Raw genomic sequence first — 27342 nt, forward strand, 5'->3', positions numbered from 1 at the left:
TGTTTGCATTTATTTAAATTTTTTAAAAAATTAAATTATTTATATGAAAATTTAAACTTGACTCGCTATAATGATGATAAATCCATCACAAAAAGAGCAATGATTAAACCAACAAGGAATACAATTCGTATCACTGAACATTCATAAACAACAAAACCTACAAATAGTACAAATTAAATTAGTAAGTATAGCTTGATGGAAATTGCTTTAATAAATGGTTGGCACCTTTGATGAGCGGTTTGCGCATATCATAGTGAAATATGTATGATATTCTTTTGATGAGACAAATGTGGTGTGGATAAAACTTCATTGACAATAGTGTTAAATTTTTTTAGTACATAATGACATAAAGATTATAGGCCTTGTTATTGAGACAAAACTTCATTATTAATGAAGGATAAATTTTTTTTAGTTTTAGTTTAGGGGTTTATGGGTTTTGGGTCAAAGTTGTGGTTTAGGGTTTATGTGTGTCGTCAAAGTTGTGTGGTGTCAGGGGTTTAAACTCGTGTATGAATCAAACTTGTGGGTTATATGCTATGTGGGAGGGTTTAATCTATTATCATGTGTGCATTTAAAAAATTTGTCCCCTTCATATATGATCCCTGGTGATGACTTTAGTTGTGAATATCATTTCATGCCAGCAATTTGGGCTGAAACATACTGTATAGTCATTTCATGACTAGAGAAGCATGCCTTGATCCTATGGGGTAAATAAATAAAATTAGTCGCATTAGCAGACAAAGAGTTTTAGTGTGACTCAATTAGATTTTTACCGTACTCATTGACTTAATTAGATTTGAATAACTAGGAGGCAAGGTTTTTTTTTTTTTTTGAAAAGTAATTGATTTATATATCTCGGAGCTAGAATGCCATGGAGATAGAAGACTCATCTAGCTTTGCAAAAACGATAATGTCCGAACCAAATAGAAAAACGATCAACTGCTCATCAAACATGAGGCCACACCTGGCACACTAATTAAGTGATTAAAGCGCGGAAGCAAACATGAGCCCACACTTAGGATCCCACCATCGGCCCATCAGCCACGTTCAGCACGTGACACATGCAACCTATGCTATGTTATATATATATATATATATTCGCCTGGCCAGCCACTCACAATCTATATTTAAATCTCTTTCTTCGTCCTCGACTTGGCAATTTTTAACGCTCAATTCTTTCGATCCTCTGTTCTTGGTTTTTGACGACTCTTTCTCAGATGGTGAGATTTCTCTTTATAATTTTAGTTTCAGTGTCTTCTTTGTTTCATTTGATCGAAATCTAATTATTCATCTAAATAGATTAACTGGCAGGTATTGTATAGTTCTGTTATTGTCCTGTTGAACGTTCATCCATGATCCGACTCGCTAGCTTTTTTGCATGTTTTAACATGTAGTATAAGTTTATTCAGAATTTTGCCTGTCCAATACAGGATGCAGAGAACGTCCTTGAGGCCAAGAAAGCTGAAATGGCAATGATGCAGGAGGAGAAAATATGCGTGGAAGAATGGCTAACAGCTGCGGAAATTGAACTTGAAGAAACCAAGAGAGAGCATGCAAAGTATAAAGACATGGAAAAATTGGCTAATGACTTGCAGGACTTTGTCCTTGAAGCAGGAGGGAATGACGTTCACGACAACCGTCAGATTAATCTGGACGAGGACACCATGAAGGCCTTGCTAGAGAAAGCTGTGAGAGACTTTGCTGAAGAGATGAACAAAGCTCACTCTCGTGGGTGCCGCCCCGCAGATGGCGACAACGGTGGTGGTGGCAGGGAGGGTGGCAACGGTGGTGGCCGTCCAGAGTAGGGGTGAATGGTTTAGGGGTTTATCGGGTTGGGTCAAAGTTGTGGTTTTAGGGGTTTAATAACGTTGGGGTTTTTGTTGTTTAAACTTTAATCATCTTTGGGTCAAACTTGTGGGTTATGTGTTAGTTGGAAGGTTTTAATATATGATAATGAGTGCAGTTAAGAAGTTAATAAAACAATCAAATAGTATTAAGTTAAACTATATAGTTCCATTTATGAAAATTATCACGCATAGGAAAATGATCCTTAATCTTATATATCTCTTATTGTAATTATAAATTTTCAATTTTTACCAATTGCACATAATTAAGTTATCAAATTAATTAATCCGTAGAACTTAGTCTCTCTATTTAATCCACTCTACCTAGTACCCCCTTAAAATAGATTGTTTCCATACTCAGGCCCCAAATCTAATAACCACATACTCCCACATCTCAAATCCATATCGCAGATGTTGTTTCAATTGATTATGAAATGGAATCAATAAAAGGTGAAGTTTTTCTTTTGAAAGGCGAAATATCAACTTCCATTACTGAACAGGGTCATTACAAAGGGCTACTGATAAGAGGTAGTGATGCAATAAGCACATGAAGAGGGAAAGGACCCCCAACTTGGTGTGAACTGTGTATAGGAACCAAAAACAATCCAATTTAGTTGCACTTGGGATCAATTTTTTTTTTTAAAAAATAAAATACTTTCACTTCTTAAAATTTTAATCGAAATTACATGAAAATTTATTAATTTTTAAAATAAACACTCCATTATAAAAAAATATTTTCTGTTAAATACATAGATTCTGTCGTTAGTCAACCGATAAAATATATTTCCGTTAATTTAATGGTGTGCCAAAGGTTAAAAAATAATTTTATCTTTTAATTAATTTTTAAAATTACTATTATATAATTTTATTAATTAAAAAAAAAACTTTCATACGAGGAGCACCAAAACTCCCCTGCCTCCCTTGGGAGCACCGATTTGATGTTGCCCTCCTTTGGGGAACACCAGTTGGTGCTCTCCTTCGTTGGGTGCTATCTTTTTTTTTTTAATATAATAATAATTTTTTAAATTAGTAAAAAATAATACTTTAATCTTTTCATAATTTCTTTTATCAATATTTGTACTTTTAAGATAGAGTGTTTATTTTAAAAATTAATAAATTTACTTAAAATTTTGATTAAAATTTAAAGTCGAAGTATTTTATATATAAAAAAAAAGAAACCCTTCAACAACCCTCCCTAAACATACAATTCAAAATCTCAAGAGAGTCCTTTAGAATCATCCCATAACAACCAAAAATCCCGCAAGATTTCTGTAGATACTAGATTTTGGTTAATACTGTTACTCTAAAGAATTATGTTACAACATAATATTGTATAGAGAACAACCAGAACAAGTAAAGTGTTACTTCACGCAGAATAACTATAACAAGTGAAGCGCTACTTCAAGTATTACTTAAAGTAGAACAATTAGAAAAAGTAAAGTATTACTCCATATGGAATAACTAATACAAGTAGAACAACCACTTTGAATAGAATAACCGTTTCACTTGGATGACAGTGAAAGTAACTCAGAATAAGTGACAGGGTTCATGGGTTACTTTCATCTTGGGATGTTTCAGAGAGTTTGGCTTGGTGGCTGAGATATGGAGGTAGTTAAGAGGTCTTCCTCTTAACCCTTTCCTGAAGTACAAGTGTTTCACCCTCTTATCTTGTTCTCGTATACTTATTCATGTACAGCTTATTCTCTTGTACCTATTCTCATACAGCTTCTTCTCTCGTACCTATTCTTGTACACCTCTTTTCTATTACCTTTACTTGAGAACAAGTCTTACTACATTCAATTACAGTAACGGTTACTTACATTAATATTCTTCATAATAATGTCATTCATTAGGCGCATTAAAGCCTATTCTTATGTAACCGTCACTTTTAACACTATATATAGAGCCTCACAATTCATTTGAAAGGACTCTTCTTTCCCTCTCCAAGCTAACACATTCTCAACTTGAGAGCTTCTCTCTCTAAATTCTCTCTCTAATTATCTTGTACTCTCTAAGTCTCTTTAATTCTTTTCTTATTGTCTTCCACCTGTCACAGCACTTAGTACTTCAGGAACTGCTTCAATCTTCCTCTCTGCCTCCTCTGGCACATCCTTTTACTTGTTTGCAACACTTCCTCTCCCTATCACAAGAATCCCCTTTACAATTTCTATACTCAGAATCAGCAAAAACAATATCTGCACTTTTGTAGGAATTCGCGTTTAGCTATACCGCCCGCACACCCTGCGGACAACATCATCACTAATCCTCTAACTTACACTTTAGGCAAGCTTTACCTTATTGTCAACCACATTCCCATTACAATGGTTTGCTAGCCCTCTAGCTATAGCTAGCTAAACTGGTGCTAACTTGCGTTGGTAAACCAAGTACCCATCAACAGTGACATGCAGCAGATAGTATGGTATGAGACATTTTTTCCTCTTGATCAGTCGTGCCTCTAGCCAATCCCTTTAATCTCCAATACACAGCTTCTACCTTTGCTATTCCCTCCAATTTTTTTAGCTTTACCAAGATCAAGCTTTTTACAGAATTTTCTGTCAAAACAAGGCTTTTTCCTATCTTCCTCCAAAATCACCTTGTCAAAGTGACTCGTTTGTTATCTTTATTCTCAAGTTTTCCTCCCCTTTCCACTATTCTCTTCTGCTTATTGCCTTTCTTGCTTCTATTTTTACTTCTTTGTATTTCGTTTCCTGATAACTTGTCCTCCACCTCTCTTAGTAATCTGAATTTTTTTCTCCTTATCTTTCCAACCAGTGGTAGTTTTGGTGTGGTGTTTTTACTCACTAAATCTAGTGAGTTTAATGAAGACATCCTGCCGAGTTGAATCTCCTTACCCTTTTCTTCATTTTTTGCGTTGGGACTATCATTGTTTTCTTTCAAACCTTTTCCATACTCTATGGGCTCCCTCGTATTTGTCCATGGGACCTATTGTCTTTGTCTCTTCTGTCACGGCCTCACGAGTTTCTCAACATTCTTACCCTTTTTCCTTTCTTTTCTTTTCACGGTACTTGCTGGTACAATCAACCGCTGCAATGTCTGCTGCTTCAAAGCTATTGATATCCTTTCACTTTAGCCGTATCCCCTAAAACCATGTCAACGTCATCCTTTACACTGTCTTTTTTTCTGTCACACCTGCATGGGGAAGCTGAATACTCCAAATTTGAATTTTGAAGTTGTCTCCGTTCTCCTTATTCAACCTCTAGCGCTCTCCTACTATCCTTGTACTGAGCATAAGGACTATTTTCTTTGACATTCTCCAAAATACAACCTGGGTTTTGAGAATAACTTGTCCCGGAGGACAATGCTACCTTATACCTATATCGTCAATCTTGCTGCTACTCCTTAAAGCTGCTAGAAATTGTTTTTCCCCTTTAACTTCATAAGCATGGACTTTGACCTCTTTACCAGCCACCAAAAGATCAATACATCCATCTATAACTGTGTTACTTTCGATAAGAACCTGCACAACACCAAAACTGAAATCATTTTGCTCTTGCATGCTTTCTTCCATTAATATCAGCTCACCACAACCTTCGGCAATGGCCTTGAATGTGTTATGGTTCCATACATGCAATGGAACACCTTGAACTATCACCCATTTGCTTTGGTATTTCAGTTGAAAGTCTTCTGTCCAACGTTCCACATAAATGAACCACTTATTTAACCAATCCCAATCTTTAATCTTCAGCTCTTCATATAGTTCTTTGTCTTCAAATGATAATAAGAACTGTTTGGGTGACAAGCATCTCACCGCCAGCCCTGATATCCCTTCCACTCTAAACAGCTCAAAAATGATTGAGGTGTCTGCTGCAAATTTGGTTGTTGCCACTAATGATTTTTCCCTGACAGCTTCCTTCTCTTGCTTTTTTGAGGATTTTCCTTGCTCACCTGCACCTATAACTACTTGAGCATAGGACATCTTAGATTGGTTAGCCGCTCCACCCTCATGTTTCCCTCTCTGTTGATACTCAACTCACCATGCGTTGCTATGCCATGATTCCCATCATATGCCCTTCTCCAAAATGCTCCTCGGCTGCCTTATCTCACCATGTTTGCTCCCAATTTTTTATTCAACAGCCACATTCCATCCAGGTTTTGAATGGCTCTTCTTGCTTCTTGATCAAAACCATATCTGATAAAACCAAACGTACTCCATTTTGACTTCTTTTTCTTCCTATGAACACATCTATGACCTTACCAAACTGTTCTATCCTTTTCAACCACCACCAATCAACTCTTAATGGGATATTATGAACAAACACTAAAAACACCCTAGTCTATCCTAATCTGATCACCATGAGAAACAAGGTATATATGCAGTAGCATCCGTTCACGCAGATTCTTGCATGCGATAGAGAAACTCAGGCTCTTCCCCAAGTAAAAGAGCCTTGGCTATGGTATTTCACTCTTTCCCTTCAATAGAACGTGAAGTTAATTGAAGGAATTAATGCATCATCGACCTATTTATCCATCAACATTTATTTGAATGGATTTTATAGTCTGACTTTGATGTGACCTGAAAGGGATGGACAATTAGCTAGCATGAGATGGTAATTAGCTTCAGTGTCGACATTTATTGACCATTAGTCTCATTATTTGGATTGAAATATAGTGTACACCAAATATTGTGGTTAATTCCGGAGATGGATTCATTGATTTGGATTCAAACACAATATTAGCAGGAGACAAATGATAGTTTTTTAGTTCAATTGTTGACCAGGTGGGTTAGCTTTGTTCATTTTCTATGCCTTTCCTACAGGGTCATTTTTTCTTCCTCGAGGCTGATGTCTACTGGACTTTTGTTAGTCTGCACAGTAGTTAGTTTGTTGCTTGTTTAAGGGCTCCTTCCAGGATACCGTTTGCATATGCAAACACAAATGCGAATGAACAGGGTAACCTCGCCCCCCTACTAGTTCAAATAATGCGTTAGGCCATTGGAAATGGAAAAACTTGTCAAGGTATTAGGATGATATGGTTGTAACTTGTAATGCAATTTCAAATATTGGTTGATATTAAGTTACAAGTTAACTACACTAGCCAAAGCCTAATTTTGAAGTTGCTTCCTCCTTGTTTTAGGTAATTTACTTAGGATGATTAAAATGGAGATAAATCAAGAATCTAACATATATGAAGGGTTCTCTTAGTTGTGCTGCTTTGTTTGTTGGATGCTTGAGGTTTGAGAATGGACTTTCTCTGCAGGTGGAATGAAGGGGAAATGCCTGATTTTCTGGGGAAACTCAATCAAAATTTTGGTAAGGCTCTCCCCTGAAATCTCAACCATATATGATGCATTGCGAAAGATAGGAACCATGATATACAGGCTTAAGCTAACTAAAAGAATTAGATTCATGACCATGTATACCCTGAGTTGAGTGAATTGCCAAGACAGAAAAGGTTTATGTGTTTGGGATAATCATCGCTAGTTTGATTTGTCTGACTGTTGGAGAAAAGGCCGAAAGGTGGCTTAGAAAATTGGGGATGAAGAGATGGTCATCAAACAACAGAAAACAATTTGGCAAGGGCCTAGACTAAATCATAAGAGGAGAAAATTCTTTAGTTAGTTCAATAAAAGCATCAACCAAATGGGCATGTTTGACCTATAGTGGGAAATGAATACTTTGTGTTTGTATGGGTTTTACACAGCCCTTTGCATTCACCCTATTCCCCCATCTATCCATTAGGAATTGAATACTATGTGTAATAAATTCAAATTAAAAAACAATATCATTTGTATATTCTTTTTTTCATTTTTTTAATGTTCCAAATTGATATGTTTCCTGTTTTAAAAACTTTAATGTTCTTAATTTTTGGGGTAAACTACCCCCACCTTCTAAGTTTTAATTGAAATTTCAAGTGGATCCATTAGTTGTTTTTTTTTTATATAATTGGAGGAGGGGAGAGAGTGGATCAATTAGTTTTTGAAATAGACACTTTGTCCAAAAAATACAAACACCGTTAATAAAGATTAAGAAAAACCTAAAATACCTTTTCTTTTTGTATTAATTAAAAAAATTATTATCATATTTTTTAAAAAAATTAAAAAAAAAAAGTATCGATTGATGCTCCCCAATTCCCCAAGAAAGGGGAGCCCAATGCTCCCTTGGGGAGCCTCAATCATGCTCCCCTTAGGAAGCACCAAATCTGGTGCTCTCTTGGAAGTCCTGATCTAGCTTCCCATCTAGAGAGGGTTTTTTTTTAATTAATAAAATTATATAATAATAATTTTAAAAATTAATTAAAGATAAAATTTTATTTTTACCCTTGTCAAGTCATAAATTGAGGAAAAATACTAACGATTATCTAACGGTTGGATTTAAGTGTTTACCAAAAAATATTTTTTTGAGACGAAATGTTTATTTTAAAAATTAATAAATATCTGTATAATTTCAATAAAAATTTAAAAATAAAGATATTTTACTTTAATTTTTTATATTTTAAATAATTATTTCATGATTTCTTTTTACTTTTTGATATTAAAAAGCATAGAACGTTGATTTTATAAAAAATTAAAATTTTTATATAAAATATTACTAAAATCAATATTTTTTTCTCAATATCGACCAGAGAGAGAGATTGCATTCACATTCGCTTTGTTGAGGAGAGACAGAATTGATTTTTGTTCTCTTGAAAATGCATGGAGAAATGGTTTTTATATAAAATGAATCTTTGATTGATGTCAGTCAAAGAGTTTCTTAAAGTGTCCTACTGCAATCAAGATTCAAAGTATTGCGTCAGGCTTACGTCTTGCCCACCTGTCCCTCCTTTAGATACTATTGTCCCCCCTCTCTCCGAGCCCCTGCCATCCTCAAAGGCAACACATTTTCTTCTTTTTCTTTCCTTACATTACGTAGCTCTGTTATTCCAACTGTCTGTTATTCTGTTTCCTAAATCTTTCTGGCATGGTCAGCTTCCTATCTCTATGATTTCAATTTCAGTACTTGTTTTCTCAAATTTCATTTGCCAAAATACAAGTACGCTTATCCAAATTAAGCTAAAACTTTTACAAATTCGAAGCTTTTCTGGTGAAATTAAACTCATTTTATACTTGGTGGCATTTGGTAGCACAGGCGGTGCGGTTGAGGCTCCTCACCGCCCTTACCCTGATTTTCTCTATTTAATTTTACTGTTTTTTTTAATAGAATCTGTTCAAACAGGATGCAGGAAATTACCTTGAGGCGATCGCTATGCGAGTTGCATTGGAATGGGAGAGAGAAAAGACCAGTGTTATGAGAGAGTCGTTGAGAGATGATGAAGTTGCACTTCTAGAGAAGGCGCTAGAACACTCAATGCTAATGGGAAAGAAGGAGGAAACGCTTGCAGAGATAGAATTACGGGAAAAACTGATTGACGATTTCATGGTTTTTGTTGGAGCTGTTGAGAATAACGATGTCGAGATTGCTCAGACTTTTGATGAGAAAGCTATGATGGACGCTATTTTTGCTATGCTGAACAGTGATGGCAACTCTGGCGGGAACGGTGAAGGACTTGGCGGCGCTTACGGTAAAGAAAAGAAAAAAGTTTCTGCAATATTTTCATAATCGGAAAGTTACTTCCGTTTGACCGGTTGAACTGACTGGATTGAAAAAAAAAAACACACGTTGGATCCGGAACTAAACATTAAACCGGTTGTGTGGTGATAACTCTGTTTTTGGAATTCGCTAACTGTTTTACGGTTGTTGTTGGTGCAGGCGGGCATAACGACCTTGATGTCGCTATTGAAGGAACAGGGCGTGACGGCGGTGAAGGCAGCAAAGCTGGTGGAGAGGGCGGCAGTTGCAACGGTGACCACCGTAAGTAGGGTCGTTGGTGCAAATGGCGGCAGTTGCGATGGTGACAACCGTCAGTTGGGTCATTGGTTATTCGTGGGTAATGGAGAACTGGTTTTTAATGATCTGTTTTTGTAATAATTATGAGTAACTTGTTTTCAGATACCTATACTTGGCTTTGTGCTGATAAAACTTGGATTTCTTGAAGTGCGTTAAAGGAATGTTTTGTGTGGATTTAATTCAATAAATTTCTGCTGGAAAGTGATTGAAATATGAATTAATGTTGTATTTTCCCTTAAGATTTGACTTTATTTACTGAAATATTAGAATACAATTGATATTTATTTGGGTATATTCCATTTAAGTGAATACCCAGGAAAGTATTTAATAGAGAAACCTATGTTAAATAATTAAACTGTTAAGTATAGGCTTTGATGAGATTATGAACAAGTTGGAGATGTATTTTTTGTGTGTTCATTGGTGTGAAAAGGATACAAAACTCATGATTTTTTTTTTTCTTTTGCTAGTTCAGTAAATTTATTAAGCAGTTATGAGGTTGCTCTGTGCTGGAAAAACTTGACAAATATGAGAGATTAAATGATTATAAGGACAAATTCAGACATGGGTTCACATTATCTACTCTAGGCAACTATTCTGAATGGAAACAGACTACTACATTATTACTATATAGAGTTACTTTTGACATTTTAACTATATGATCAGGCCAGATGATTACAACCTTTGTGATTGCTTGAACTGAAAATGGAAAATTTCTTGGATGCTTGAGGTTTGAGAATGGATTTTCTTTTCGGGTACAATATGAGGAAATGTCCAATTTTCAGGGGAAAATTTCGAAATGCCTATCCCTAGAATCTTGCCCATGTGAGATAGATACCAAACGATAGGAAGTACTAGAATATATCTAGGAAAAAGAATTTAAACTCATGACCATTTATAACCTAAGGGTTTATTGTGTTTGAGTTAATGGGGCCCCAATCTATTTTTTCAGTCAACAGTAATAATGGGCAATACAAAGACTTGTATAATGCAAATTGTCCTAATTTTGGTGAAATTAGAATTCTATCTGTTCTACTTCTCCTCTCATCCCCTCAAAACATGTAAATCTCTTTCCTTTAAACGAAGATTTACAAACTCCCCTTCTTCAATAAACCTATTGTGCTCTTCCACAAATGTTCTCACACAATGCTGTCTCTCAGTGTCTTTTTAATTCTCATTTCTCCATCTTAGCCTTTAATAGCATCTCTATTCTATTTTTCCTAACTACCCTTTTCACAATCTCTCTTTTTGTATCACTCCCCGACACCAAACATTCCAAGACAATAAATCTCAAACTTCCCTACAATTGTATAATTCCTTACTTTAGCCGTCCATCACAATCTCCTTATCTGCTTCCTTCTTTTTCTTGTCCCTTCTCTGTTTCTCTGTTTTAGGCTTTTTTTTTCTTTTCTTTTTTTTAATGGGTTTGTGAACCTTCTATTTTTAATTCAATTCAAGCTGAAATAATTGGGTTGCTTTAATATTTAGGCAATTTTTTTTGGGAAAGCATTTAGTCTACCGAACTGTTTGAAATAGGTGCCTTTTTTATCACAATATTGTTGCCTTCATATTAAAATTTTAACTCAAAAACCTCAAACGCTTTAGGAAAGACAATATAGTGAATGCCCAAGCTACAATGCAACTAGAAAGCTACTGTGGGTGGACCTTTCCTCTTAAAAAAATTAATTTAATATCATGTGAGTCCATGAATAACTTACGTATTAAATATTAAATTAAATTGATAAGAATAAATCTACACTTGATCAAAGAAGAATGGTGTTATAATTATTTGAAACAAAACATAGTTTCTTTTACGGATTCATCCAGGACTAGTCACCAAACATCATGCCTGTCTTTAGGCATTAAAAAGACACGAAGTTTTCCCAACCAAGGGCAAATAATAAAGAGAGGACCAGGTCAACAACTTTCTTTTTGCCACATTATAGTCTTTGTGCCTTTGCCTCGAAAGAGAAAAGCAAGTCTCAAGCGTTTGATCCAAATATCATATGCAACTTGCACTCACAGCATCACATGCTTACATTCTTAGTAATCTAAAGAAGAAAAAAAAACTCAAAAGTTAAAGTTTGGTTGGGTCCCATTTGTAGACTGAAAAGTATTGCCTATACTTTTCTGCTTTGGACAAACACCTAATCAAACCCAAAGAATAATAAAGTGAAATTAGTAAACAGGAAATATGTTATAACCCGTCCTATTGCCTTGTTTAAGCTGAGATTTATATATATATATAATATAAGTTGTTGATTGCTAGACTCAAACTAATTTGGCGAATATTTAATTTTTTGTATGATATTTTTAGTTTAAATATTGAATTATTATGATTATTATTATTATTATTATATCAAATACAATCTTTTAAAAATATTTTAAATTCATCAATTTCGTCAATTATTATTAAATTTTGATGAAATCTATGACTTCAACACCGCAATGGCATTCATGTGACTTTTCACATGACAAAAATAATTGGGTTTGGACACTGGAATATTCAAGTGGGAAAAAAAAAGATTAAAATAAAATTCATATTTTCAGAATTTAGATCTTGTAAATGTTCCAGGTGATTAGACATATCTATCATATGTCTTGGTTGTACTAATAGTCCGTCTTTTTCTATGCCTAAAGGACACGTTATATATAATATATATTCCATTATTTAATAATAATTCAATAAAGATTAGAAAACCCTTTTTGTCTGGTAATATATAAATGGTTACCTATTAATAAAAATTCCTTTGGCCCATCTGATTCCTTGCATGCCACCTTAAATACCAACTTGTCTTCTTTTTCTTTCGGTGTCCGACATAGCTCTGCTAATTGCAAGTTCTGTTACATTTTTTGCTGATTTTAATGGGTTTCTGTTTGCTCCTTTTTTTTTCCCCTTTTTTAAGAACTTCTTTATGCTTCTAATGTGAAAAGCAAGAAAATTCATCATTTATAATATTTATCATTATCTTAAGATGCAGTATGATATTAGTAAAAAATAATATGTATTTATAATTATATTGTATTTAATTAAATATCAAAATATATCGTACGATACGTGATATGTATTTTACAATACGAAAACATATCATATGATACCATTGATACAATTTTTATAAATTTATATTTTATTAATTATTAAAAATTTTAATTTTTTATTATTTTTTAACTTGAAATATGAAAAATTATATTTTATGAGTTTTAATTTTTTAAAAAAATAAAAAAAATTGAATTTCTTTTTAATTTAACATGATAAATGTTTTTTAATTTTTGATTAAAAAAGTAATATGATAAAATGTATATTTTATTTAAAAATATATATTACCAAAGAATATGTTGAACGTGTAAATTAAAAAAATAATTATTTTTTCCATTTACATTTTATAATCTTTATTTTGTTAACAAAATAATATTTTTTAATTTTTTTCTTTATTTTACATAAATAAATATTATTTATAATTAATTTAAAAATATTTTATCATATCTTATAATACGATACAATACAATATTGATATTAAAAAATAAAAATTTCGATACATGATATGTATTTCAATTCAACAACTAAGTGATTTTTATCTTTAGTTAAGTTCAAGTAATGCATTACGCCATTAGGTGTTTTATTAGCGATAAGAGGTACCTCTAATATAATAGCATTTTCTTCGATTTGCCATTGGGGAAGACGTGTCCAACTGCCAAAATGGTCCACCCTATTAACTGCTTATAATTTATAAATTCCACAGGAAATCATTCTTATCGCATTAGCTTTCTTCTTCAAGAGTGGCTGCCGCCCTCAGTAGGGGTTTTATGGGTTTTGGTCAAAGTTGTGATTTAATTAGCCATATTGTGGATTATGTTCTGTTGTTGGAGAGTTTAATTTACTATCATGGGTGCAATGACGTAATTAATTAATAATGAAATCCTATTAAGTTAAAATATATAGCTCCATTTATGAAAATTTTAAATTCCGTTACCATGCATATACAGTAAATTAACCCTTAAACTTGCATCTCTCTTATTTTATTAATCAAATTTCAATTTTACCATTGACAATGATTAATTTGTCAAATTAATTGAATTGTATCAGTTATTGTTATGTCAATGAAATCTATTAAAAAAAACGTATAGATGAAATGGCATGGCATCCACCTAAGTTGTCATGTCATTTCGGATATCTCATGGGGACCATGTATTTTGTATTCGTCATATCAAATATTGTTGATGGATTATATGTTTTTGGGAAGAGTGGACAATCGGACATATAGTGTGACAACAACCCTGCATTTGGTAGGAATTGGAATTTAATACTACTAGTAATTAAAGTCAGAAAACGGGATAAGTTCAGTTGGCACTGAAATTTATCCCTTCCAAATGAGAGCGGACCACTCATGCTTCCATTGGTTATCAATGTCGTTTCACGAAAGCAATTTCGATTGAAATTTTATTACTACAAATTGTGTGGATGGATTCATTGTGGGGGCCATGGGGTCCCCTTTAATCCTAGAAGAAAAGGATTCGTAGTATTAGTAGATGACAAATATTTTGTGTGTGTAGACATTGAAGGCTTGTTTTGAGCGTGCCTATGAATATTTAATTGATTGCCACGTGTCATGCTTAGTTGGTTAATATTTGACCTTCAATTGGGTTGGTTAGATTTTCAATTGAGGCATGCAATTGGGTATTGCTTGCCTCGGCTATTGATTGACTTGGTTAAGGATTTGAGGTAATTTACTGAGGATGGTTAATTATGAACATGACATGTAGAAAAGGGTTATATGAGTTATGCTGCTTAATTTGTTGGATGCTTTGAGGTTTGAGAATGGATTTTCTTGGTAGGTGCAATAAAGGGGAAAGGTCTGAGTTTCTGGGGAAACTTTGTCAAAATTTTGGTAGGACCCTCCCCTGTAATCTCAACCATATATGATATTAATTAATGTTGAAATATATAGCATTAATCTTAGATATAAGCCTTTGTTTCCAAAATGTTAAAAAATAAGTTTTATAATTTGTCTCTCTTACCATCCTTACTTTTCCTGAAATAGGACATAAGAGTATATAATTAAATACAAATGTGTTTAATTTTCGCATACATAAAACAAACTATATGCTTCCATTAAAAAGTTATAATAGTGTAATAGTTTCAAATGAAAAAACAATATTGTCATAGGAACTTTAGCTACTTTATACTCCCTCTTTATCATTTTTTTTAAATGTTCCAAATTGTTATTTCTCTTTTTTCAAAAACTTATTATTCTTAATTCTTTTTTATTTCAATTTTTTTTCATGATTTTTTGTCCTATTTGATTTTTTTTCCAAATTGTTATTTTTGTTTTTTCAAAAATTTAATATTCTTAATTCTTTTTTATTGTAATTTTTTTCATGATTTTTTTCTTATTTGATTTTTTTAATTCAAGAAAAAAAATTCAAACTTCATATTTTAAGTAAAAAGATCATACATTAACCAATAAACCAAATTATTGGGTACTTTTTCTTATATGATGTTAAGAAGCATAGAACATTAATTTTATAAAAATTAAATTTATATAAAAATACACTAAAATCAACAATTTTTTCTTAAATTCGGTGAATATCAATTATGAATAAAAAAGTAATGTTAGTTGCCATGCAAACTTTTGTTTAAATTAGGGAGATTCCTTTTTAACCACATTTACATATGGGAGAGAGAATGTCCCGATTCCCAAAATGATGTTAGTTCTCCACTTCTTTTTGACATTTCTCTTTACTGACCAGAGAGCAAGAGATATTGCATTATCCTTTCCTAAATCTTGTCATTTAAGGCTAATGTCCCCCATGTGTTACTTCTTGACTTTTGTTTATATGACATTTCTCTTTGCTGACAAGAGAGAGAAACTCTTTTGATTTTCTTTTCCGAAGGACTTTGTTTCTTTTTTGCTATCATCCAATAATGTGTGTGGATCCCTAATGCTTTCTTTAGTTGTCAAATCTTTTCACATATATGTACTGAATAAATTGGGTGGTCCATGCCGGAGACTGATGGATTCATCCTGGGGGCAATGGGCTCTAACGCAATCCAACCAAAAGAAATAAAGATTAATAGTATTAGTAGTAGACATTTTTTGTGTGTGTAGACATTGAAGGCTTGTTTTTTGTGTAGGTAAAAATATTCTACAAGTTGCCTCTGGAACAATTGGGGGTTGATTATTAAAATAAAAATACAGCTTTATTAGTAGCAGCAAGTCGGCGTTTGTGGACATGGGATAGTGTAGGATTGGCTTTTAATTGATGATGTGTTTCAAGACAAGTTACTTTCTTAATGCTTGACTTACTCTATCAAAATTTTGATAGGGCTGTCCCCTGAAATCTCAACCATAATATAAAGGTTTAAGCGAACTAAAAGGATTAGATTCATGATCAAAAGAGAAATGTATAGCTACGCGAATTAAAGTTTCTGGGATAATGATTACTACTTTTATTATATGTCTAGACTGTTAGGGAAAAGGCCAAAAGGGTCTTAGAAAATTGAGAAGGATGAAAAGATGTAACGTCTGGACTTTTTTAGTTTTTATGACATTTCCCATGACTGACGAGAGAGAGAGAGAGATATGCTTTTGATTTTTTTTTTTCAGAAGGATTTTGTTTCTTTTTTGGTATCCAATAATTCGAGATTACGTCCTTTGAAAAAAGAGGAAAGAAACATACAAGTAAAAGATATAAACATGATTTATTAAATTAAGAATAGAACACTTAAAACAGTAGAGGTTATTCTGAAGTATGAAAAGTGAGATCATAATCACAGAAATAGACTTTGAGTTCTGGTGGATTGCAAGAAAATTCTCTACTCTTAAAAATGTCAAGCACATGAGATTTTTCTTATTTTTTGTAATTTGCCAAATGTATGCTCTGTTTCTTTTGTTTGTTTTGGTTTCTTGAATCTGGTTTTCTGTATCATGGTGTGATTTTTTTTTTCGAAAGTTGTATGATGATGTGATTCTGGTTAAGGCTTTTTTCTTATATTGTCAGGACCATTCAGGTTTGGTCAATCCTGACCTTGCCAATTGCCATTTTTTTGTATCAGACTTCTGATACTTAATAAAAAATCTGATATATCGAGAGAAAAAAAGTACTTGTACTTGCTTCGTGCTGATAAAACTTGGATTTATTGGAGTGCGTTTTTGCAGCAGGAAAGTGATTGAAACATAGATACAGGTTTATTAGTAATAGCAAGTTGGTGCTTGCAGAAATGGGATAGTGTCGGAACGATTGCGTAAGAAGCTAGCAGGAACCCATCCTAATTTATTCGCTAGTACGAAGTCCATTGAAGAGAATGCCCAACAACTAGAGCTGCCCATGGAAACCTGGCCCAATTTGGCACGGGTTTAGACCAAATAATTGAAAGAGAATCCAAGCCCGATTGAGAAGTGCCTTTTGACAGTAGAACAAATAAAAAACTCGTACTTGGGGTCCCGCGTGAACAAAACGACAAATGCTTGCCGCTCCTTAGTCAAAGAAACAAGTGGTTTACAAATACGTTTCCAAACCTTTCGTGCCTATAAATAGAGCCAAATGTTTTGCATCCTTGCCACTTCCTCCCTAGTGAGAACGCCTTATTTCTGTCTCCCTTGTTATTAGGATTAGAACAGGCCATCAAGCTCAATTCTTTCTCAGATGTTGAGAAAGGAGTGCTTCTTTTTTTCTTCTTTTTTCCAGGAGAAGTTTTGGTGTTGATTTGATCCAAGGGTTAGTTTGTCGCAGTTGTGTTGAGCTGAACCTGGGTGTTCAATTATCAGCTCGTTGCTTCAATAGCAGCCTGCCTGATCAGTTCGATCAAGCCATTAGGTTCAATTTTTTTTGTTGGGATGAGCAGATATTTACAAGCCTAGATCATTCATAATATTTCTCGATCTAACACTATTAACTCATCATTTCACAATAGGTCCTATGTTCAGTGATGCTACCAAAATCTTGTGAGTAACTGGCTCATTTTAGGCTTCTTTATATGTATAAAGCTGTTTATTGAGCCTTGATATATATATATATATAGGTACACTTTTGATCAATTTTAAGGCCAAGCAAAGTAGCCAATTAAAGAATTGCCATAGGCACCCATCTATCCCTGCATGCATTTTGCAATTTAAAACATTAATATTCCCTCCATCTTCTTTGTTTTTAAACACCTAATGTTTTTATTTTTATTTGTTATATTGATGAGTTTTATGATTATTTTTTTTTAATTTTTTAAGTCTTAAAAACTATGAATTCTTTTTTTAATTTTAAAATAAAACCATTAAAATGAAATGTTTCCTAACCTACCTAATAAGTTAAACATATAAAAGAGAAAATGACAAATATGATAAGAAATCAAACAATTTCGTTCAATAATTAGAAAGTCTTAAAATTATAAAAAATCTTTTTGTTCTTCCTTTAAGGATAGATTAGAACCTAAAAAACAGAAAGAAAGAAAGAAAGAACAAAGGGAGAAAAACCAAGGAATTCATCGTGGAAAGTTTGTGTGAAACCGAGAGAAATTAATGAACCAGAAAATTAGAGTTGGCTGCAGAGTAGGCTTTCGGTTCAGTTGGACGGCATTTTCCTTGAGCATCCTAACAGAGCATGTCATTTACGATTACTCATGAGGTTGGTAATAATCGCCTATCTATCTGGGAAGCAATCGCTCGATTGCGGTAAAATCGTGCAAGCATTGGCCCCATAGACGGGCGACTATATTAGCAAAAGCAATTACTCCATTTGCTTGACTTTTCTGAAGATGCATGTGCATTGTTTTGCTCCATTTTGTCTACCATGTGCCTTCTGTCAATCTTTTCTCGATTTCACTTCATTTTTTCTTCTCGAAAGTCTTGGTCGGTGGCATATTTTGACCGATGACAGCTGGTCGGTGGTCTTATGCAAATTTTTCTACAAGCAAATCGTACACCTTATTATAATTTTTTATATTTTTTCAACGAATTAGTAGATAGAGGAGCTACAATTTTTTTTCACTTTAATATTACAATTGTTTATATGTAAGATTATGCCAAAACTCACACTTATATATGATTAAAATTTTATTAATATATATAATTATTTGATGATATCTTGCTGTCAAGTGAAATAATGAGCATTAGATTTTTTTAAAATGAAAACAAACCTAAATTTCTTTTCTTTTTTTTTTTTGAATAAATTGAAACAAACGTCCACTCTCAATTCAACTGTCCATCTGTTGGATTTCTTCATTCTACTTTTCTTCTTCCTCTTTTGTTTCTCCCTCCCACCTTTCTTTAAATAATTTCAAGATCGGTTGATTCTTATTCTCACAAAATTTTCTTTTCCAGATTGAAGCAAATCGAAAATCAAATTTTTTTTTTATAATACTCATAGGCTTTCTCCTTTGGGTTGATATTCCGACTGATTTTTTTTTTTGTTTTTTTGCCGTGTCATGGATGTTTATAATTTTTCTTTCACAATATTAACGACATTTTTTAAAAAAATAAATTGCTATGGCTAATTGCAAAGAAATTGAGAATAATTTCTATTGAGTGTTACTTACATCTATCGCTTTTTCTCCTTGCTTCAATATTTAATTAATAATTTTTTAATTGTAGTTAATCAAAGATAATTAAGTGAATGAGAGTCAATTTAGTGTTAATTGTATAATTTTGTTTACACTTTTTTTTAAAAAAATATATATATTTATTAGCCTCGAGAACTAATATATCATTTTAAATCTTTTGCTTAATTGGTAAGAGACTTTTCATGGTATAAAGACCTGATTGTGGCAAAGAAAACCTATACAATTACCAAAAAGAATTATTGCTCAAAAAGCTATTGGTGGTTATTGTGAGTATGGTGACTTTGTTTCCAATGGCATTTAATTCTTTTTAGGTGATGGTAGTAAAATCAATTTTTGGGAAGAGAAATGGATCACGGCTTCATTCTCAAATCTGTTTTTTCACGAGTCTTTGCACTTGCACTTAAAAAAGACAAGAAGATTTGTGATTTTGGGGAATGGTCCAAGAATAGTTGGGCTTGAAAAATTGAACTTCAAAGAAATGTCTTTGGTTAGGAATGTGAGTAGTGGGACTGCTTCAAATCTCTTCTTCATGATCAAGTGATGGACAAAGATTTTCAAGACAAACTCATTTGGAAATGAACCCCTCAAGGTAATTATTCTTCCAAATCTTTATGTTGCCAAGTTTTACTTACTAACACTCATGCAGATCACTGGAAGATGATATGGTCTGGTCTAGCACCTTTCAAAATTGAGGTCTTTTGTTGACAGTTCATGGAAAGACGCTTGGCTATTAGAGAGACACTTGCAAAGAGAGGTATGATTAATTCCAATGCTGCCACTTGCCTAATATGTAGAAGTGAGCTTGAAACGGTACATCACCTTTTCTTTGCTTGTGAAAAAACTTGGTTAATTTGAAAATTATGGTGTGCTTTGTGGAATATTGACTGGGTCTCACACCATAACCTCGTTAATTGTTTCCTTAGCTGGTTTGGGTTTGCTAACAACTTAAAAAATGGTATAAATTGGAAAATGGGCTGGTATGCTATAACTTGGGCAATTTGGATTGCTAAGAATGACATTGTCCTTAGGGGCAAAGAATAGGACGAGTGCTTGGTGGACTAACACTAAATGGCCTCACCTTAACCTTCCTATTTGCTATCTTGTAAGATTCCTTAAAGTCGATTACGTCCCTAGTAAAGTCAGCAATGTTAAGAAAACTAAAATGTAGACTAGACCACAAGTTAGGGTCCTAAAATTCAACATTGATGGAGCTTCAAGAGGCTGCCCAGGAGATTTTGGTGTTGGTGGCATTGATAACTCTATGATATAGAGTTATTTGGGCTTAATTTTGAAAGTAATTTAACTTAGTTCTTGTCGTAATGCATAGAAATTAATAGATTTTATTTAATTATTTTAAATTAGTTAATTTAGGTAAGCAATTTTAATAAAAGAATGAGAGCAATTTTGAGGTACAGACCTCCACTGCATATATTTCGGTATTTTAACCATAACTCTCTTTACAGAGCTCCAAATGAAGTGATTCTTAAGCCATTGGAAAGCAAAGAGAAAAAGCTAAAACTTTCATATTTACCACTTTGCCTAGTTTGGCCTAAAAGGAGGCTAAAAATCTTATCGAAGATAAAGTATTGTAGTAGTCATAGAGTAATTACGATTTTTACAAATTAATTGGTCGATACCGTGACCCATGTCGTTTAATGAGGAAATTTTGATTGGAATTGACTTCTTTCTTCACCAACTTGGCCTTACTTCAAAGCTTTATAAAAATAGCTTTTCGGAAGACTTTTAGGAAAGAGCGAAACACCATACTGACAACTGAGAATCAAGCCACATAGTCATTAAAGCTCAGAAGAATGTGAAGGATTCAAGAAGACTTGAAAGATCAATGTTACAATTATTGAGTTTATCTTTTTGTTATTCTTTTATTTTCTTAGTTTGTTTTTATTATTTAAACTTTAGTTAATGATGATGTGTGACTTGATGAGGAACTAATATATTTATTTAATATTATGATTGAACTCAATATGTAATCTGATTTATTTATCATTTTTTTGCTTATCATTTTCTTGTTTAAGTGTTATAATAGTTTTATTATTTTTGGTGTTGTTTGAAATTTATGCATATGAAAAATAAAATATATGAAAGGTAAAAATGAAAATCTTTAACACAATAGATAGTAGATGTAGTAAATTAATAGATATGCATGTATAAATATATATATAAACATATAACAAAAAATAGGAGAATGAACAAGGCAAAAAAAATTATTAATTAATTAAATGGAAGATTAGAAAGTACTTAGTTTTTTTAATATGTATAAAATAATTAATAAATAATAGAAATGGGTCTAAAAAATGAAAAGAAATAAAAAATGAGAATAAAGTATAATTAGTTGTAAAGGCAAGAGAAAATAAAATGTTCTAGGTATTTATAAATATATAGAATGTACAATATAATATTAAATTACAAGTTTTAAAAAAATCAAGTGGTTAATTTGAGTTAATACAATAATAGAATTCTGCTTAAAAAAGGGGCAAAGAGTTGCCTCTTTCGGGTGGATGTTTTTCGGATGCGAAGTTCAAGACGAATTTTCACCGAAGCGTCGGGATAAATCCGAACTCTAAACTCTAATACCTGTTAAGTCAAATAATCATTGTTAAAAAATGACATATATATTAAAAAATAATAGATTTACATAATATTGTATTTGAACTTATATTAGTTAATTAGTTCAAATAAATATTATTAAATAAAGTTAATTTAATCGTTAAAGAAAATAAATTAATTAATTATTTGATAAGCTATATAATCAAGTAAAATATTAATGAAAAAAACGTTAATTAAAGGATATGGATTTAAGTAGAAAACAAAAAAAAATTATTTGAAAATTTTATAATTAAACGTTAATTAAGGATGAGAATAGAAAACTTTCCAATTCTCTACCAAAATTTGAAAATTTTATGATCTCGTGGTCTTTACAAAAGACCTGCAGTACTGCAAAATTCTTCTGCAGGAGAGGTAAGGCAGTCCACAGAGAGAGGGGACTAACCTTCTAACAAGAAACGCTATACAAAATATTCTGTACATAAGAAAACTCCATATCAAGGTAAAAAATAAAAGGGCAGCAAGGAGAGGGAGAGTCTGTGCAAACTACTCATCCTGGTTAGGCAGCCCAGCGGAATTAATGTGCTGCTTCGTCAATGACCCATAAAATATCAGTTGGCCTTATGACTGCATCTTTGACCAGGGAATCAGCCTCACCGGTCGTCCATCTGGATGTGTTTGATGTGCCAAGTATTAAATTTAGCAAGTGCATTATGAGTTTGCATAACCAAAGTTCTTAATCGCAAAGGCACATTAACAGTGCTAGATATGCCAACTATTTATCGTACTTTTGTTTATTTAAAAAAACTACAGTGCCTATATTTTTTGTTTATGAGAAATTATAAGTCTCAATATCTTGAAAGCAATTATAACAAACTAAAGGATCAAAGCATAAATAGTGTACTCAAAACATAAAAATAAACAGGTTTTACAAATTAACCGCTCACACAGTTCCAACCATCTTTTGCCTTAATATCTTTTCATGCTTTACAATGAAGATGAAAATTTGGCAAGTGCCACACATGAGGACTGCATCAGCTAAGTTTCACTTCCTATATGGATCAGAAATATGAATGACGAATTTACAAATACAACTTACCGTACTGCCCAGGAATCAAAATGCATGCATCTCATCCTCATCAAGTAAAAAGCTGAAAGCAGATATTATTAGCCAGCAAATTGAAGGCTATTATCAGCATGTATAACGGAGAGAGAGAGAGAGAGATAGCTCCTTCAATAAGGCAGAAACAAAGAGATAAAGAAACTAGTTAACAAAGAAAACTCTTCAAACTAAAAGGTCTTAAACATCAAACAATCTATTTCTCTAAAATACAAACCTTTTCTCAGCAATAATATCCTTCAACATTTGATAGTTATAAAATCCGACAAGCACCTGGAAAGAAACGGCAGAAACAAATGCAAGGGTGTGCAGTATTTCATTCTTTGCATTTAGATGAACAGGCAAGAAAGTTTCAGATTTCTACAGTAAATAACAATTTTAAAAAAATAAGATAGTGAAAATCAACGAAAAAGAGTCCACTGAATAAACAGCTAATCACTCACCTTCCATGATCCAAGGAATATGTCAAAAGGGCAAAAGTAAATGAAATCCATAATAAAACCCCGTCAATTCCTAGGCAGCGATGTAGGCGGTGATTGGCACGAAACCCAAAAAACCTTAACCGGGAATGAAAACAAGAGGAAGAGAGAGAAAGAGGCACAAAGGAAGACTGAAAGAGGAATGTACGGGAAAGAGGAATACGTGGGAAAAGGAAAGAGAGAGGCGGCAAAAGCAAGGGGAGAAAAATGACAGAGGCCGCAAAACCAGTGGGGGCTGATCAGTGAAAAAAATAAAAAAAGAAAAAGTTGAAAGCCTGAAATTACCCTCCAACTTTTACAGTAAAAATGCGAAAATATCCCTAAATTTGTAAATGAAAAGTCAAAAATGCCCTCTCAAAATAACCAAGACACCTATCAACCAAACAAAAACCCGAAACTATTCCTGACAACGCCACGTCGAGCTCTGAGGTGGTTTGCACGTTAATATCACTGTACATAATAATAATAATAAGATAAGATAAGATTCTTTTAACTTTGTAGGAAAAAATATTACCTTTTTAAATTTTATGGAATTATGTATTACAGTTATTACTTACTAAATAAAAACAAAATACCAGTTAAGGTTCCCTCTTTTACTATTGCTAGTACTATTTTTATAGTGATAAACTGGTGTGTCTTAGTAAAAAAGTAATGAAAAAAATTAGCAAAGTGACTCAAGAATACTTATTTTTTATTTTTATAATTTTACCTTATGTATTTAATTTTATGTTAAATTATAGATTATAAATCATAAGTCATAATTCTTAAAAAAAATTAAATAATTTAATCATAAAAATTATTTTTTAAAATTAAAAATTTACGAAATACGTTACATGAAATTATACAAAAATTTTTGCTCAAATTTATTTGTCCATTTTTTTTCTACGATTAAGTATATTAAGTTAATCTTTGTCTTTAACCATGCACGCGCGATGGTGTCTCCACTCTCCACCATAAGCTGGTCGGAAGAAAAGAGGAGGGCCCCACAACAGCTCCCAAGATACAAATATCTAGCTTATGGCCGTGTAGCGTTGAGGTTTTAGTCTCTCTTCTTCCCTTATTTCTGACAGTAACTAACAGTCCCAGGATCACAGCATCAGTTCTTTCAGCTATAATTTCTTGTCTGCTGAATCTTCATGAAATGGTTAGATCCTTTTTCTATAATTGATTAAATTCAGTTTGAATAATTCCTTTTCGTTTATTATAGATCAAAATGAAAATATCATGATTGCCTTAAGTTCAGTTGAATATGGCGGTGTTTTACATCACAACTAACTAGTTTTTCTTCTTCTTTTTTTATACGAACTCGTTCAAACAGGATCCACAGGGACAAAATCTCGTTGAGGCTATCTTGCTCGCTTTGGAGGTTGCATTGGCAAAGGAAAGAGATAACACAAGGCTCATGGAAGAGCGTCTAAGGGCTGGTCAAGCTGCTCTGAAAGCGAAGGAGAGAGAACGTTCGATGCTTACGACAGAGAAGGATCGAGTGCTTGCACTCAAAGAAGACGGAGAAAAACTGGTTTCTGATTTCCTTGAAGCGGATGGTAAGAAGAACTTTGATGATCAGAAAGCTATGATGGACGCTGTCGTTGCTATGATCAACAGTGGCGGCGGCGATGGAGGCAAGGGTGGAGGATTTGATGGCTTTTACGGTAAAAAAACTAACATAAACTGGAAAAAAAATATATGCTTTCAAAACCAGACCGGTTAAACTGATTGGATCGAACACAGGTCACTTGTTTGAGCCGGAACTTATCATTAAACCGGTTGTGGTCAAAACTCAGAACTCCATTAAAATTGGCTAATGGTTTATGGTTGTTGTTGGTGCAGAACGGGGTATTAACTATCTTGAAAACGCTCAGAATCTTAACGAGAAAGCCGTGTTAGCAACTGTTAAAGGAACAAACAGCGACGGGAATGATAACAGCCACGGTGGTGGAAATGGCGGCGATGGCGGCAAGGGTGGAGGGTTTGATGGCGTTTACGGTAAAAAAAACTAATATAACCTGGAAACAAAATAAATGTTTTCAAAACCAGACCGGTTGAACTGATTGGATGAAAACAGGTCACTTGTTTGAGCCGACCTTATCATCAAACCGGTTGTGGTCAAAACCCAGAACTCCATTAAAATTGGCTAATGGTTTTATGGTTGTACTTGGTGCAGGAGGGCCTATTAACGATCTTGAAAACGCTCAGATTCTTGATGAGGAAGCCGTGATAGCAACTGCTAAAGGAACAAACAGCGACGGGAATGGTAGCAGCCACGGTGGTGGAAACGGCGGCGGTTACGGTGTTTAAGCACCGTGACTAGGGAGATGGTCTATCCCTTTACTTTTCCACGAAGGAAAAACGTCGTTTCAACTTGTTTACAACGTGCTGCTTGTACTTTGGTTTGTTCAAGATACTGAAAGCTTGTTATATGTGTGTTAATTATTAAACCTAGAAGTTCCCACTGGAACAAGTTCGAGTGATTATCAGTAGTAGTAGTAGTAAGTTGGTGCTTGAAGAAATGGGATAGGGTTTGATTGGATTGAGTACTAAGCTAGCTGGAACCTCTATTTTAATTTATTCTTGGTGAACTTAAATGAGATTGATCTAGCTGAATATTTTAGAGGAAGTGAAGTACTTTCTGTTAAGATTTGACAAAGGTTCAGCTTTACTTGTTATGAGTTCATTTAAATGAATGTCTGGGAAGGTAATTTATTGGATAAATATTAATATATTTTATGTTAAGTTAATTGTTAAGATAGGCTTTTGGATTATAATCAAGTTGTAGATGTAGGAAAATTCTTGATTTTTCTTTTCTTCTTTAGTCATTCACCCAATACAATTCTTTTCCGTGATAGGAATACTTGGTAAGCTATATTTTAGAGATGAAATAGTTGTCAGGACAACTTCAAACATGGGTTTGATATTAGCTATTGCCTTGTTTTACTTGGGTTATAATTAAGTGACTTTGGTTGAGGTGTGTGAGCTCCTTGTGCCCTTGTTGTTGATGATTCAGGTTGGACAGCTTGGGACTGGCTGCTTCTTTGCGACTTTGGGGTCCTTCTTTTTTATTTAACTTAGGTGATCCACTTGTTTAGATTAGGATTATAGTTTTCTCTCTTGCTCTTTTGTTGCCCCATTTTTGTTGTCAGGGGCGTTTTTTTTGTGCTGTCAAAGGCTTTTTGTGCGGCTCTTCTCTCTTTTGTAAGCTTGCGTTCTATGCCAGGAGGAGTCTTCCACTAGTACGGTGCTAGACATGTTAAGGCATTCAAGCTTTTTGCTCTAATAAAATCTACCTTTCAAAAAAAAAAAAGTGACTTTGGTTGAGGTAATTTAACCAGAATGTTTAAACAAAAATGTAAGGAAAGGACAGAACTTTAAGGGGTTGTATTACTGATAAAGCACTGTGAGGAAATCTTGGAAGTGTAACCCTATAATGAGTTACTTTTGATAATATAGATGATGCCAAATGAATACAACCTTGTGATTGCTTTAATTGAGAATGGAATTTTTGTTGGGTGCTAGAGGTTTGAAAATAGACCTTCTTTGCAGGTGTAATAAGGTTAAATGTCTGATTCTCAGGGGAAACTCTGTCGAGATTTTTGTGTAGGCCTAGGTCTCCCCTAAAATATCGACCATATGAGATAAATACCAAAACATAGGCTTAGCTAACAGGAAGAAGTAAATTCATGACAATGCTACCATCATGGTTAATCCAATAACCATGTGAATTACCAATGGTTTGTAAGGACATCAGGGTGCTTAGAGAATTAAGAAGATTGAAAATAAGGTTATGGAAACAAGTTCCTTAATTTTAACATTGTCTTAGTTCATAAACAAGAGACAGGCATTGTATCGTTCAAGCCAAAGATGAATGTGCAGATGTTGCTGTCAAAATTCATCGTCCAAAACCACAACAAAGAGAATGTTGCAACAAGATCAGCTGCCTATGCAACACCTG

General features: G+C 33.4%; 2 protein-coding genes and 1 long non-coding RNA gene across 4 annotated transcripts; 2 read left to right on the forward strand and 1 right to left on the reverse strand.

The window, feature by feature from the left end:
- Positions 8661–9905, forward strand: LOC18599929. Its single transcript, XM_007030131.2, has 3 exons — positions 8661–8764; positions 9017–9362; positions 9551–9905. The coding sequence occupies exons 1-3, from the start codon at positions 8762–8764 to the stop codon at positions 9658–9660; spliced, it is 459 nt and encodes a 152-aa protein (XP_007030193.2). The 5' UTR covers positions 8661–8761; the 3' UTR covers positions 9661–9905.
- LOC18599931 lies at positions 22103–23487 on the reverse strand. 2 transcript variants are annotated; one of them, XR_001927782.1, is made up of 3 exons: positions 23132–23487; positions 22894–23025; positions 22103–22462 (listed from the first exon to the last, which is right to left on the reverse strand). It is a non-coding gene; the product is annotated as an uncharacterized LOC18599931 (long non-coding RNA). The 2 variants fall into 2 exon arrangements; XR_001927781.1 differs by having other exon boundaries at positions 22894–23487.
- On the forward strand, positions 24433–26029 carry LOC18599932 (eggshell protein 2A). Its single transcript, XM_007030134.2, has 4 exons — positions 24433–24537; positions 24712–25045; positions 25224–25379; positions 25558–26029. The coding sequence occupies exons 1-4, from the start codon at positions 24535–24537 to the stop codon at positions 25689–25691; spliced, it is 627 nt and encodes a 208-aa protein (XP_007030196.2). The 5' UTR covers positions 24433–24534; the 3' UTR covers positions 25692–26029.

Source organism: Theobroma cacao, chromosome 5, assembly GCF_000208745.1.
Source record: "Theobroma cacao cultivar B97-61/B2 chromosome 5, Criollo_cocoa_genome_V2, whole genome shotgun sequence".
Taxonomy (NCBI): domain Eukaryota; kingdom Viridiplantae; phylum Streptophyta; class Magnoliopsida; order Malvales; family Malvaceae; genus Theobroma; species Theobroma cacao.